Source organism: Ictalurus furcatus, chromosome 15, assembly GCF_023375685.1.
Source record: "Ictalurus furcatus strain D&B chromosome 15, Billie_1.0, whole genome shotgun sequence".
In the NCBI taxonomy this organism is placed as follows: Eukaryota; Metazoa; Chordata; class Actinopteri; order Siluriformes; family Ictaluridae; genus Ictalurus; species Ictalurus furcatus.
In genome coordinates, this window is record NC_071269.1 from 25,234,208 (window position 1) to 25,249,207 (window position 15,000).

General features: G+C 44.0%; 1 protein-coding gene across 2 annotated transcripts in view; it reads left to right on the plus strand.

Annotated features, from left to right (window-relative positions):
• The window catches only part of plcg1 (phospholipase C, gamma 1), a 57,655-nt gene that overhangs the window by 33,902 nt on the left and 8,753 nt on the right, over positions 1 to 15,000 (plus strand). For both annotated transcript variants that reach the window (XM_053644480.1, XM_053644479.1), the window contains exons 11-25: positions 286 to 404; positions 3,262 to 3,347; positions 3,861 to 3,981; positions 4,501 to 4,669; positions 5,811 to 5,933; positions 6,091 to 6,192; positions 6,483 to 6,670; positions 8,038 to 8,238; positions 8,681 to 8,800; positions 9,072 to 9,252; positions 10,113 to 10,190; positions 10,331 to 10,434; positions 13,457 to 13,550; positions 13,784 to 13,850; positions 14,717 to 14,880. In XM_053644480.1, coding sequence (XP_053500455.1) covers positions 286 to 404; positions 3,262 to 3,347; positions 3,861 to 3,981; positions 4,501 to 4,669; positions 5,811 to 5,933; positions 6,091 to 6,192; positions 6,483 to 6,670; positions 8,038 to 8,238; positions 8,681 to 8,800; positions 9,072 to 9,252; positions 10,113 to 10,190; positions 10,331 to 10,434; positions 13,457 to 13,550; positions 13,784 to 13,850; positions 14,717 to 14,880 — 1,917 coding nt within the window. The remainder of the gene's footprint in view (positions 1 to 285; positions 405 to 3,261; positions 3,348 to 3,860; positions 3,982 to 4,500; positions 4,670 to 5,810; positions 5,934 to 6,090; positions 6,193 to 6,482; positions 6,671 to 8,037; positions 8,239 to 8,680; positions 8,801 to 9,071; positions 9,253 to 10,112; positions 10,191 to 10,330; positions 10,435 to 13,456; positions 13,551 to 13,783; positions 13,851 to 14,716; positions 14,881 to 15,000) is intronic.

Sequence of the window (15,000 nt, forward strand, 5' to 3'; positions counted from 1 at the left end):
AATAGTTAAGTAGGTAATTATATAAGTTATTAATAAATTAAGCTTAAAAAAAGGAAAATAAGTAAATAAATAACTACATAAAATAAATAAGTAAATAAATACATTAAATAAGTGAATATATTGAGGTAAATTTGTTAAACAAGCTCATAAATAAATACATTTTTTAAGAAATAAAATACCATCGCGTGTTTGAGTCCGGTCTGAAACCGGGTGCGGTTTTTATCTGTGACCCTCTACACCAGTTTGATTTCTTCACCTCGTCTCCGTCTTCTCGTCCTCTCGCAGTTCCTCACGTACCTGTTCTCCAAGGAGAACTCCATCTGGGATTCCACACTGGACCACGTGCATCCTGAGGACATGAACAACCCTCTGTCGCACTACTGGATTTCTTCCTCACATAACACGTGAGCTCACATCACACACACACACACACACACACACACACACTCCGTATAGACGTATGATCCCGTAGTGTTCTCATATCATTAGTTAGTGAACTGAATTTTTGTGCATAACAAATAATATTTATCACATTACGCGTTTAAATATAAAGTAGATAACACTTCTTCACAGGACAGTAATAATCCTGAAGGTTGCTTAGAAATAACAACCAAATGAAGGAAGGTCTTAAATCCTGATGATGATGATGATGAATCTAAAACACGTCCTTGTTTCCCTGCACCTGAGAAAGTGAACGACGGAGTGTTGGAGTATATTTGAAGCTTGTTTGCGTTAAATAAATAAGCTCGGAGTTAATTTGTGGGATGAAGGTGAGATCAGAGCTCGAACGCGTCGGTCATGTCTCTGGCGGTCTGTCTGAGCTGTCATTTCTGCTGAAGTACCTGTGAAACCTCACACACTGTGGTTTCACGTCACTTCACGACTACGCCGAAAACAATACTGGTTTGAACATGACCGGCGTCTTCTGCTCGTGTACACCACCACGATGATGTCGAAGTCCTTCTCGACCTTATTTCGGCTGTTCCCGTAGCGTTAAACAGCACACGCGTGTCTGTCTCGGCCCCGAGCCACGTTGATACACTCACGAGTTAGTTTGAAGCGCTCGATGTAGAACGTTCTCGTGTCTTGGACGAGCCGGATCGTGCACTTTTCCCTCAGCTGCTCACTCTGTGGCCTCCGCTGTTTTTCACGTGCGATCCATTCATAGAAATGCGTTTTTCACCGTCGTGAAGTGACGTCACTGACGGAGGGGATATCCACGGTGATGTCACACACCCGACTAATCCGTAACGACAGTCGTCGTCGATCTATTGAAATGCTCGAGTAGTTGTTAGCCCTAGAGGTTGCCTTGTTCCGCCCGGGAGATCCTGCTGTAGGTGTGGTTGGTTTTGTAAATCTGAGGCAGTCTGTGAAAACCCATCAGACGTCGTCGCTATGGAAAGAGATATAAAATCAACCCGATTTGAATATTTCACCGGTATTATTACGCTGAAATGTTTATTTAGGATGCGTTCTAACCGCGCCCTGGCGTCTTCCTGAGAAGCTCAGGAGATTTGTTTCTGCTTGGTTATAATCAGACCGACTAAAGACCTAAAACTTCCCCGGCTAATGATCTAATCAATCAAGTTGTCTGATATCTACATGTCGTCTAATCAGTCTGATGATTATATCGTCATCAAAGCAAAGGGGAGAGCGCTTATACACTCTGTCCAAAGTTTCGAAATGTTGAAATAACGAGATTGAACAGAACAGAAGTGTGTGTGTGTGTGTGTGTGCACGAGTCACAGTACGTTTACATGGACCACAATAATCCGATATTAAGATGATACTCTGATTAAGAAACTAGCACGTAAACAGAGATTATTGAATCCGATTACAGTCCTACTCGGAGTAAACACAGACGGAATTAAGACGTGTGGCGTGTTCCTGTTTTAGTCGCGTTATCGACGTGCGTTACAGACGTGTACACACCTTAATCACACTATTAACGTCGTGTGGGAGTTTCCACCGCATTGTGCGACAGGACACGTACGCACACGGGAGCGCTCGACCGCTTTACGGCGAACAAGAGAGCACGGCTGCGTCCCAAACCGCGTACTTACCTGCTGTGTAGTAGGAGATATACACGTATCTCTATATACTATACAGTAGGTAAGTATGCGGTTTGGGACGCAGCCCACGGCTTCAAGCAGTCGTCTATTTGCACGTACAGCACGACAAATAATGAACCGCACTCGAAGCTTTCGTAAAATTAAAAATAAAAACACCCAAAACTGTATACGGTCCCATAACGAAGACCAGCTGCATGTCGATACGTGAAATTCCGGAGGGACGTCGGACGGCGCTGCGTGGGAACGTAATGACGTGTACCGTCAATCCATCTATGTTCTATAACACGTACAACAGGAACGTGAAAGGAATATTCTAAAAGCGACTCATGTAAACACCTTAATCAGAATATCGTCTTATTCAGAATAAGGTCCATAATTACATCACTGCTGTCCGTGTAAACGTAGTGTCTGATTATTTCTCCACCAGTGGTAGCGTGAATAGAGATCAGGCTCCTGTTTAAACGTCACGAGTGACTTTTACCTGGGGTTGGAGTTGGGGTTCGAGCCAGACGCTCTGTGGATGATGCTGATGATGAGCGTGATCAGAGTTTCCTTTTACAATACTTCTTCTCTTTCTTTCAGTGAACGTAATCCCTACGAAACCTTTTAAATGTGCTTTTCTCCCTGATCACTTTTCATATGCTGTGAAAATTCTCTATTTCTGTAGTTTTATAGAATAATCCAGAGAGGAAAACGTCATCTGCTTTAGATTTCCAGAGTATGTATGTATGTATGTATGTATGTGTGTGTATTTATTTATTTATTTATTAGCGTACATGCTTTGATCAAGAACTGAATACGTTTTGAACTGTAGTCAGGAGAGCTAAAATAAGCAGCTTTCCTCCTATTGACCACGCAGAGGTGTAGAAGTAAAGGCACCGCCTTTACTGCTAGAACAATGCCTTCAGAGCTCAAGCCCTGACTGTAGTTTTAATAAAAGTTTGCACACCCCGGTTAAGCGAACCGCTTACGGAAATGTACGTCGGCCCTCGGCAGCGTCGGATTCAGTGCGACAGAGCGCGGATTGTTGTGTAAACAGAAGCCTGCAGACGCGACGGGAGAGAGGGGAGAGAGAGAGAGAGCGAGGGAGAGAGTGAGAGAGCGTGCGAGTGTGAGCTGTGGGTGTGCGGGAGAGCGTTTTACTACAGCACGCACATTTCCTGGCCCTGACGCAAGTGTCTGTTTTTAGCTACCTGACGGGAGACCAGTTTTCCAGCGAGTCATCTCTGGAGGCGTACGCCCGCTGCCTGAGGATGGGCTGCAGATGCATCGAGTGTGAGCGCACACACACACACACACACACACACACACACACACACACACACACACACACACACACGCACGCAACGCTGGAGTGAAGATGATTCTTTTTATAGCAGTTCATGCAATAAAACCATAAATCCATTGTTCTGTAACTAATAGATCAGCTGTGTATGATAAATGAATAAAGTCATTTATATATCGATATGCAAATAGAGTTATTTATTTATTTATTTATTTATTTATTTATTTAACGCATCGTGAACAGAACATAATCACGTGACCCACGTCATTAATTTATTCCGTATTTTGATGTCGGGTTTCACGTTTAAAAGGTGAATTACTCGGTACACGTATTCATGTGAAGGCGTATGGAGTTATTACAGAAATGAAATCGGGAAGAAAAACTTCAAGTGTTGAGCAGAATAATCGTGATGATCCGTTTAGTCTTTATTGTGCAGGTTTTAGCAAAACTGCTAAAGTCTCAAGTGGAAATCGTGTGTGTGTGTGTGTGTGTGTGTGTTGCAGTGGACTGCTGGGACGGTCCTGATGGGATGCCGGTCATCTATCATGGCCACACGCTCACCACCAAGATCAAGTTCTGTGACGTTCTCATGACCATCAAAGAGCACGCCTTCGTCACGTCCGAGTGAGTGTCCGTGCTGTAGAAGTGCACTGATGCACAGTCGTGTGTGTGTGTGTGAGAGAGAGAGAGGCTGCTAGTATACTTATAAAGTTAACATGCACATGCACTCCTTCTCAAAATATCGTATTTTTACGATCCATGATTAACTATGATTTGAAGTATTTTTAATACTGCAGTTCAACTCGTATCCTGCAGGGGGCAGTAGGTCTTAATTGTGTGTTAGAAGTGCAAAAAGAGTCGTATTGTTGCAGCAGCTGGACAATGTTTCAGTAGCTGAAAAACAACGCCAGCAGTAAAATAAGGTCACGATACAGCAAAGTTGAAGCAAATATCGTCGTTACCGTGGTGATTAAAATGAACGTTGTCTTTACTGTGTCGCTTAAAGTGAATATCATCGCTGGCGTGCTGATTAAAACAGATTTCATGTTTGTGTCGATTTCAACAAATGTTGTCTTTATTGTGGGGATTTTGCGTTGCCGTGGTGATTTCGCGTTTCAGTTTCCTATGTTCTCTTGCTTCTAGATTTCCCATAATCCTCTCCATCGAGGACCACTGCAGCATCGTGCAGCAGAGGAACATGGCGATGTTCTTTAAGAAGGTCTTCGGGGAGATGCTCCTGACGAAAGCAGTGGACATCTCTGCAGACGGACTTCCGTCACCCAATCAGCTCAAGAGGAAGATTCTGATCAAGGTGAGCGCTCAGTGGTCATTCAACAATGAAGAGGGGATTATGGGAAAAATATTCATTCAGCCTGTTCATTGAGTACCTGCGTCGCACCTGGAAAAACACCAGATGTTCAGATACCGTGCAAGATACAGTTATTATAATTCTGCTGGCTTAACAGAGCCAACGCGCTGTTCTTCTTTCGGGGTGCCATTTTTTTTTTTTTACGTATAACTATAACATTCGGTGAAAATGTAAATCCTATACTCCAAAGTATGTTTTCTTTTTTTCCCTGGTATCATACTAGTAGCCACCTGAGATTCCTTAGCAACCGCCAAGCTACAACCTACCAATCTCCTGAGATAACAGTCACTTTCTGCGGCTTATTAGCAGCCATCTAGCAACACCATAGCAACCAAATGGGAATAACATAGGAATCATCACGCAATACTCCAGTGACCACCTGGAATATCATAGCAACCTCCAGGAATACCATAGCAACCAGCCTATCAACACCGTAGCAACCATCTGGGACCCAAAAGCAATCACCTGTAATACCATAGCAACCACTAAGTAACCACCTGGCTTACCATACCAACCACCAAGCAAAATCCTAGCAACCACCTGGAATACCATAGAAACTGCCGAGAAATACCCTAGCAACCACCCCACCTGAAATACCATAGTGACCGCCTAGCAGCATCCTAGCGACCACCTGGAATACCGTAGCGACTCACTGGCAACACCTAAGAAACTACCTGGAATTCCATAGCAACTGCCTAGCAACCATCTAGCAACCACCTGGATTACCATACCAACTACCAAGCAACACCCTAGCAAAGACCTGGAATACTATAGAAGCTACCTAGCAACATCCTAACAACCTCATGGAATACCATAGCAATACCCAAGTAACCAACTGGAGTTCCTTAGCAACCACCTAGCAACACCCTAACAACCATTTTAACCGTTTAACCTTTAAACATGTAGCCATTTCCCAATGACCGTGAAACACTGTAGTACCATTGTAGTAACTCTTATAGCGTGTTTAGTGGTATTAGTACGGAGGTATCTGGTATTTGGTGCTAACCACAAAATTGCTTCCCCTTTTTCATTCTGGTTTCCTCTTTGTCACTTTAATAACGTCAGTCCACGCTTCTGTTAACAGCACAAGAAGTTGGCAGAAGGAAGCGCGTATGAGGAGGTTTCCACGTCCACGCCGTACTCGGAAAACGACATCAGCAACTCCATCAGGAACGGCATCTTGTTCCTGGAGGACCCCATCAACCACGTGAGAACCCGGTTTTATTTCTCCTCGGCGCATAGCCACGTTTCTCAACACGTTTATTACTCTATAAATAAATAAATAAATCAATAAAAACGGTGAAATTCTCACTTCAATCCGAGTCTGCAACCGCATAAAAGCTCTCTCCACTCTTCGGGTGTAGGAGTGGTACCCGCACTTCTTCGTCCTGACGAGCAGTAAGATCTACTACTCGGAGGAAACCAGCAGTATCCAAGGCAACGAGGATGAGGAGGAACACCGCGAGGTGAGCAAAGTTCTGAAAATATCCTGGTCTGTGTAGCGATGGTATGCAGTGTAAGGAAGACAAACCTTCCGTGTCGTCAGATTCACGCTGTTGTCAGACAGAACCTTATTACGATACGAGAGACTTGTACTGGGATTTTGTAAATCAGGTACTTTCAAATCTTTAAACCACACACACACACACACACACACACACACACACACACACACAAAAAACCCCTAAAAGATAACTCGATCTGTGTCTGTGAGAAAGGCAGCCGGTGTTGATCCCGTCTGATCCCGTCTCTCCAGGTCGGGAATGGCATGGATCAGCACGTCAGCGAGAAGTGGTTCCACGGGAAGCTGGGCGCGGGCCGGGATGGCCGTCAGATCGCCGAGCGCCTCCTCTCGGAGTACTGCCTGGAGACCGGCGCTCCGGACGGGTCGTTCCTGGTGCGGGAGAGCGAGACGTTTGTGGGAGACTACACTTTATCTTTCTGGTAAGATTTCAGATCGGTGCGCGACTATTCTTAGAGGAAGAGTTCGTCCATAAACGTAAAGGAACCGAGCGGATGGATCAGCCAGGTTCCTGTCAAAAGACAAAGTAATGATGGTTGTACGGTTGAGTAGCCTGGCAACCTGGTTTTCATCTGACTAAAGGATCTCTCGAGAACTTTATTTAGGAAGCGGACTGACGTTAGCTAAAACGTTATCCACGCGTCGTTATGAATCAGCACGGGGATTAGACTCTAGTGAGGACCTGGAATACCATGGCAACTGCCTAGAAACATCCTAACAACCACCTGGAATAATATCACAACTGCCTAACACCACCCTAGAAAACATCTGTAATACCATAGCAACCGCATGGATTACCAAATCAACCACCAGGCAACACTCTAGTGAGGACCTGGAATACCATGGCAACTGCCTAGCAACACTCTGTAAAACATCCGTTATACCATAGCAATCACCTAACAACCATCTGTAATACCATAGCAACCACCTGGGATAATATCACAACTGCCTAACAACACCCTAGAAAACATCTGTTATACCATAGCAACCATCTGTAATACCATAGCAACTACATGGGTTAACAAACCAAGAAACACTCTTGTGAGGACCTGGAATACCATAGAAACTGCCTAGAAACATCCTAGCAACCACCTGGAATACCATGGCAACTGCCTAGCAACACCCTAGAAAACATCTGTAATACCATAGCAACTACATGGGTTAACAAACCAAGAAACACTCTTGTGAGGACCAGGAATACCATAGAAACTGCCTAGAAACATCCTAGCAACCACCTGGAATACCATGGCAACTGCCTAGCAACACCCTAGAAAACATCTGTTATACCATAGCAACCATCTGTAATACCATAGCAACTACATGGGTTAACAAACCAAGAAACACTCTAGTGAGGACCTGGAATACCATAGAAACTGCGTAGAAACATCCTAGCAACCACCTGGAATACCATGGCAACTGCCTAGCAACACCCTAGAAAACATCTGTAATACCATAGCAACCACATGGCAACTCTGAGCGTTTAGAGAGAAAGTCTCTTGACGATTATGACTTTAGCTAAGCGTGTCCTTATTAAGAACATGACCGAGATATCGAACGTTAGCTAGCTAGCTTCTTGTTGAGCCGTTTTATGTGAGCTCCGCACCGTAGGTTGGCTAAAACTATAAAAACTGGGCATGTTGGCCGTGTGTTCGTGAAGGCTTTGCCGATTCGGACACGCAACAGCACAACGCTACATTTTAGAAAACAAATTCTGACTCGTATTAAAATTCACTGTGGACTCAGTACGTGCGTGCGCGTGTGTGTGTGTGTGTGTGTGTGTGTCCCTCAGGCGTTCAGGTCGGGTTCAGCACTGTAGGATTCACTCTCGCCAGGAAGCCGGCAGTCCCAAATTCTACCTGACGGACAACCTGGTGTTCGACACGCTCTTCGCCCTCATCACACACTACCAGCAGGTGGCGCTGCGCTGCAACGAGTTCGAGATGAAGCTGACGGAGCCCGTGCCTCAGACCAACGCCCACGAGAGCAAAGAGTGAGTCTGAGGGGAAAAAATCCTGTACAAACAACAATTAGCTAAATATTCCTCCGGAATCACAATCCGTGTCATCGTCCTCATTTACATCACACATTTCTCACATTAAACCGCAGCTCGACGTGCTTCACAAAGATACATCAGTAAATAAATAATCCGCAGATGGGACAGAGCAGAAAATAAAATTGTAATAGAAATTCTAAAGATAAGAATAAAGTGATTTAAGAGTTGCAGTTTAAGAAATGTAGCTCAGGATAAAAACATTAAATATATATATATAAATTATATATATTTAAAAAACCTAGATGACGCATTGCCTTTAAAAGTGCACTGTACTAAGTGTACTTCCTTGCACAAGTGCGTGGTGTTAGCGTGTAGCATGCGAACGCTTGCACACCTGTACCCAGTGTGTATAATGTATTTATTGACGTCGGTGTTTCAGGTGGTATCACGCGTGTCTGACCCGGAGCCAGGCGGAGAACATGCTGATGAGGGTGCCGCGTGATGGAGCCTTCCTCGTGAGGAAGAGGACGGAGTTAAATTCCTACGCCATCTCCTTCCGGTAAATTCTGCTCTCTTTTTTCTCTCTCTCTCTCTCACGCTTTATCTTCTTATTAAAGAGCACTTTAACTTTGGGTTTTGGTCAGTCTCTCTCTCTCTCTCTCTCTCTCTCTCTCTCTCTCTCTCTCGCTCTCTCGGCCTGTCTCTCTCCCTCTCTTTCTTTATCTCTGTATCTTCCTCTCTGTCTTTGTGTCTTTCACTGTCTGTCTTTCACTCTTTTGCCCTGTCGGTATGTCTTTCTCTCTTTCTAATTCCGTCCGTCTGTCTCTCAGAGCCGAGGGGAAGATTAAACACTGTCGGGTGCAGCAGGAGGGACAGACGGTTGTTCTCGGGACGTCAGAGTTTGACAGTTTGGTGGATTTGATCAGTTACTATGAGAAACACCCGCTGTACCGCAAGATGAAGCTGCGTTACCCCATCAACGAGGAGACACTGGAGAAGATCGGCACTGCTGTGAGTCTCTCTCTCTCTCTCGCTCTCTCTCTCTCTCTCGCATGCACGCACACACACTCACACACACTCAATTTCACCTACAGGTGAAACATTTTTTTCACATACAGGTGTACATTTTTTTAGGAGCTTAAATGTTGTAACAATTCTAAAGAACTGATTTTCTGTGTGTGCCTGTCTGTCTGTGTGTGTGCCTGTCTGTCTGTGTGTGTGCCTGCCTGTCTGTCTGTGTGTGTGCCTGCCTGTCTGTCTGTGTGTGTGCCTGCCTGTCTGTCTGTGTGTGTGCCTGTCTGTCTGTCTGTGTGTGTGCCTGTCTGTCTGTCTGTGTGTGTGCCTGTCTGTCTGTCTGTGTGTGTGCCTGTCTGTCTGTCTGTGTGTGTGCCTGTCTGTCTGTCTGTGTGTGTGCCTGTCTGTCTGTCTGTGTGTGTGCCTGTCTGTCTGTCTGTGTGTGTGCCTGTCTGTCTGTGTGTGTGCCTGTCTGTCTGTCTGTGTGCCTGTCTGTCTGTGTCTGCCTGTCTGTGTCTGCCTGTCTGTCTGTGTGTGTGCCTGTCTGTCTGTGTGTGTGCCTGTCTGTCTGTGGATTTATTTGCATACACATACCTTGATACTTTTGTATCTGTGCATTTATTGTATCAATTTCTCTCTGCGCCCACTCCGTGTCTGTCTCCATGTCTGTCTGCTCTTTCTGCATGTCTGTCTTCATGCCACTGTCTGTTTGCATATATTTCTACACTTTTGCCTTTCTGTGTGTGTGTGTGTGTGTGTGTGTGTGTGTGTGTGTGTGTGTGTGTGTGTGTGTGTACACAACTTTTGGTATCTCCATCTCTTTGCTTGTGTGTCTGTGTGTGTCTGTGTGTGTACAGGAACCGGACTACGGTTCTCTGTATGAGGGACGGAACCCGGGGTTCTATGTGGAAGCCAATCAAATGCCTACATTTAAGGTAATTTAATTTAACTTTTCATTTTGAGTCTCCGGTTGTTTAGTCTCATTAACAAGAAGCTTGACGATTTTGCATTGTGTGTGTGTGTGTGTGTGTGTGTGTGTGTGTGTGTGTGTGTGTGCGCGTGTGTGTGTGTGCAGTGCACTGTGAGAGCGATGTTCGAGTATAAGGCTCAGCGTGATGACGAGCTCTCCTTCAGTAAAAACGCCATCATTCAGAACGTAGACAAACAGGAAGGAGGCTGGTAAGTCTCTCTCACTGTCTCTCTCTCTCTCACTGTCTCTCTCTCTCTCACTGTCTCTCTCTCTCTCTCTCTCACTGTCTCTCTCTCTCTCTCTCTCTCTCTCTCTCTCTCTCTCTCACTGTCTCACTGTCTCTCTCTCTCTCACGGTCTCTCTCTCTCTCTCTCTCTCTCTCACTGTCTCTCTCTCTCTCTCACTGTCTCTCTCTCTCTCTCTCTCACTGTCTCTCTCTCTCTCTCTCTCTCTCACTGTCTCTCTCTCTCTCACTGTCTCTCTCTCTCTCTCTCTCTCACTGTCTGTCTCTCTCTCTCTCTCTTTCTCTCTCACTGTCTCTCTCTCTCTCTCATTGTCTCTCTCTCTCTCTCTCTCTCTCACTGTCTGTCTCTCTCTCTCTCTCTCTCTCACGGTCTCTCTCTCTCTCTCTCATGGTCTCTCTCTCTCTCTTTCTCTCACTGTCTGTCTCTCTCTCTCTCTCTCACTGTGTCTCTCTCTCTCTCTCTCTCTCTCTCTCTCTCTCTCTCTCTCTCTCTCTCTCTCTCTCTCTCACTGTCTCTCTCTCTCTCACTCACACGGCTCCACTTACAGATATGGATGTTCTGTTATAAGGTAAACACATTATTTGCTTCATACTGCCTCACTAATCCAATTTTCATGTTTTTTATTCAATAGTTCATGACTTAAAAAAAAAAAAAAGCAATAAAACTGAATTAAGAAATCTGGACAATAAAAAAAAATCTTTGAGATCTGGAATTTTTTATGAGGCCTGAGCAAGAAGAGGGTGTGTGATATCACCCGTGATAGATAAACTAATTCTGCTGGTATAGTATAGTGTAGTACTTTATTGTGTAACATGGTGTAGGATCAGATAGAGTAGTGTAGCTTTGTGTAGTATTTTATTGTATAGTGTAGTGTCACATCATAGTATTGCACCGTGTTGTATAGTGTAGTGCAGTATTGTATAGTGTAGAATGGTATTGTGTAGTGTAGAATGTTATTGTGTAGTGTAGAATGGTATTGTGTAGTGTAGTGCAGTACTGTATAGTGTAGAATAGTATAGTGTAGTGTAGTGCAGTACTGTATAGTGTAGAATAGTATTGTGTAGTGCAATACTGTATAGTGTAGAATGGTATTGTGTAGTGCAGTACTGTATAGTGTAGAATAGTATTGTGTAGTGCAGTACTGTATAGTGTAGAATAGTATTGTGTAGTGCAGCACTGTATAGTGTAGAATGGTATTGTGTAGTGCAGTACTGTATAGTGTAGAATAGTATAGTGTAGTGCAGTACTGTATAGTGTAGAATGGTATTGTGTAGTGTAGAATGTTATTGTGTAGTGTAGAATGGTATTGTGTAGTGTAGTGCAGTACTGTATAGTGTAGAATAGTATAGTGTAGTGTAGTGCAGTACTGTATAGTGTAGAATAGTATTGTGTAGTGCAATACTGTATAGTGTAGAATGGTATTGTGTAGTGCAGTACTGTATAGTGTAGAATAGTATTGTGTAGTGCAGTACTGTATAGTGTAGAATAGTATTGTGTAGTGCAGCACTGTATAGTGTAGAATGGTATTGTGTAGTGCAGTACTGTATAGTGTAGAATAGTATAGTGTAGTGCAGTACTGTATAGTGTAGAATAGTATTGTGTAGTGCAGCACTGTATAGTGTAGAATGGTATTGTGTAGTGTAGAATGGTATTGTGTAGTGCAGTACTGTATAGTGTAGAATAGTATAGTGTAGTGCAGTACTGTATAGTGTAGAATAGTATTGTGTAGTGCAATACTGTATAGTGTAGAATGGTATTGTGTAGTGCAGCACTGTATAGTGTAGAATGGTATTGTGTAGTGCAATACTGTATAGTGTAGAATGGTATTGTGTAGTGCAGCACTGTATAGTGTAGAATAGTATTGTGTAGTGCAATACTGTATAGTGTAGAATGGTATTGTGTAGTGTAGAATAGTATTGTGTAGTGCAGCACTGTATAGTGTAGAATAGTATTGTGTAGTGCAGTACTGTATAGTGTAGAATAGTATTGTGTAGTGCAATACTGTATAGTGTAGAATGGTATTGTGTAGTGCAGTACTGTATAGTGTAGAATAGTATAGTGTAGTGCAATACTGTATAGTGTAGAATGGTATTGTGTAGTGTAGAATAGTATTGTGTAGTGCAGTACTGTATAGTGTAGAATAGTATTGTGTAGTGTAGTGTTGTATAGTGTAGTATCATTAGGTTAGTGTAGTATCGTATACTATAGTGTCACTTCATATAGTGTAGTGTAGTGTTGTATAGTGTAGTATCATTAGGTTAGTGTAGTATCATATACTATAGTGTCACTTCATATAGTGTAGTGTAGTGTTGTATAGTGTAGTATCATTAGGTTAGTGTAGTATCATATACTATAGTGTCACTTCATATAGTGTAGTGTAGTGTTGTATAGTGTAGTATCATTAGGTTAGTGTAGTATCATATACTATAGTGTCACTTCATATAGTGTAGTGTAGTGTTGTATAGTGTAGTATCATTAGGTTAGTGTAGTATCGTATACTATAGTGTCACTTCATATAGTGTAGTGTAGTGTTGTATAGTGTAGTATCATTAGGTTAGTGTAGTATGGTATATTATAGTGTTTCTGTTCCTCGCTGCCTTTACACATTATTTTACTTGTTTATTTTTGATCGTACCGTTTTAATCCGACATTACCGATCTTACTCGCGCTCCCAGTGTGTACCACCGCGTCTACACCGCGCGCGAGGAGCGACGTGTCCTGGTTACTCGATGCTCGTACAGGGTTCTCCGTACGGGACACTCGCTAACAGATCGCTTCGGTTATAATAAACGACAGAATCGACACTGCAGGCGCGCAAATACAGCATTTAATAACAAAAAACTGGAATTAAACACAGTCTTTTAAGCAGCTCGCACCAGTTTCCCCCGCATCTTACACACAGTGGAACATGTGTTTATGTGTTTGTGTCAAGGAAATGGTGTGTGTGTGTGTGTGTGTGTGTGTGTGTGTGTGTGTGTGCGCGCAGGTGGAAAGGTGACTTTGGGGGAAAGAAGCAGCTGTGGTTTCCTGCTAATTATGTCGAAGAGATCAGTCATACAGCACTGGAACCGGACAGAGGCGTGAGTGTGACACACACACACACACACACACACACACACACAGAGGAGTATAGGAAAATATTTATTGTTCAGTAACATTTTAATTCTCTTTTCTAAGCTGGTGTAATTGTAAAGAATAGTTCAGTAAAGTTAAGTTTATTGCATGTGCTGTGTTTTATTTGTTGGCTTCAGCTTGTGTTGATGTTTTCTGTTCTGTGTCCTGTGAAAACACACACACACACACACACACACAGGCGGCGGAGAACAGCCCACTGGGAGACCTCCTGAGAGGAAGTGTGGACGTGTCTTCCTGTCAGATCGGTGAGTTTGTTCTTCCTCTTCTCCTGGTCAGAGAAACCGGGAGTCTGTGTGTGACGTCACCCTCTAGTGGCAGTCCTTCGTCATTTCAGTGCAGCATCACAATACCACACACCCGCACATCCACGAGTACGGAATTCTCTCCGATCTGAAGTCAGGAATAAGTGCTGGAGTGTTTTATTCCGCTTGTACTGCTGCGATTTGCCAACAATGACCGTTTTTATTCATTAAAGACTGCGCTTTTTATCTGTTTACGGTTACACTTACTGTTCGTGAAGCACGTTAGTTGTTCTCACTTACGTTCCAGCAGCTTTACCCCGTCGTCCCCTCACCAGCCTCGGCTCTTTCCCTGGAAGTTTATTCGAAAACAAATCGCAGCTTGTTGTGTTTCGGGGAAACGGCGAGGACGTGTAAACTTCTCTATCCTGAAGATGTCGGAAAGCTGTTACACGGCGCTGACACTGGAGACTCCTTCCGTAAATGTTACCTCAACACGTTTTTCCTTACAGAAGACGTCACCATATCAGTGGTTTTTAAAACACGGCGTCCGCCGTACACGTCCCTGAATGAGCCGTTACTATAGAAACCGTAACGTATCAGAACGAGCGTGTTAATATAAACCTGCGCTATTGTCAGAGCCGCTGGTCTAGAGAATTAATCAACACCCGACGACCAATCAGAATCCAGCAGCGCTGTGGTGTGATGTATTTTAACATACAGACTGTTGGTATAAACAGAATCAGCACCCAGCATTATTATAACAAATCCTCTCTCTCTCTCTCTCTCTGTGTCTCTCTCTCACTCTCTCTCTGTCTGTGCGCGTCTCTCTCTCTCTCTCTCTCTCTCTCTCTCTCTCTCTCTCTCTGCAGTGGTAAGGCCTGATGGGAAAGGCAGTCGGCCCCACGTGTTCTCTTTAGTCCCCATGGGTTCTCCACGCTCTGGCACCGTCCTGGACGTCGCTGCCAGCTCTCAGGAGGAGCTGAAGGACTGGGTGCAGAAAATCCGTGAGGTCACCATGACGTCAGAGGCCAAGGTCAGAGACGTACAGGAGAAAGACGTGTACAGAGAAAGAGAGAGAGGGATTGATGGGGAGAAAGAGAGAAAAACACACAAAGGTGGAGGGGGGACAGAGACAGACAGATAGAGGGACAGA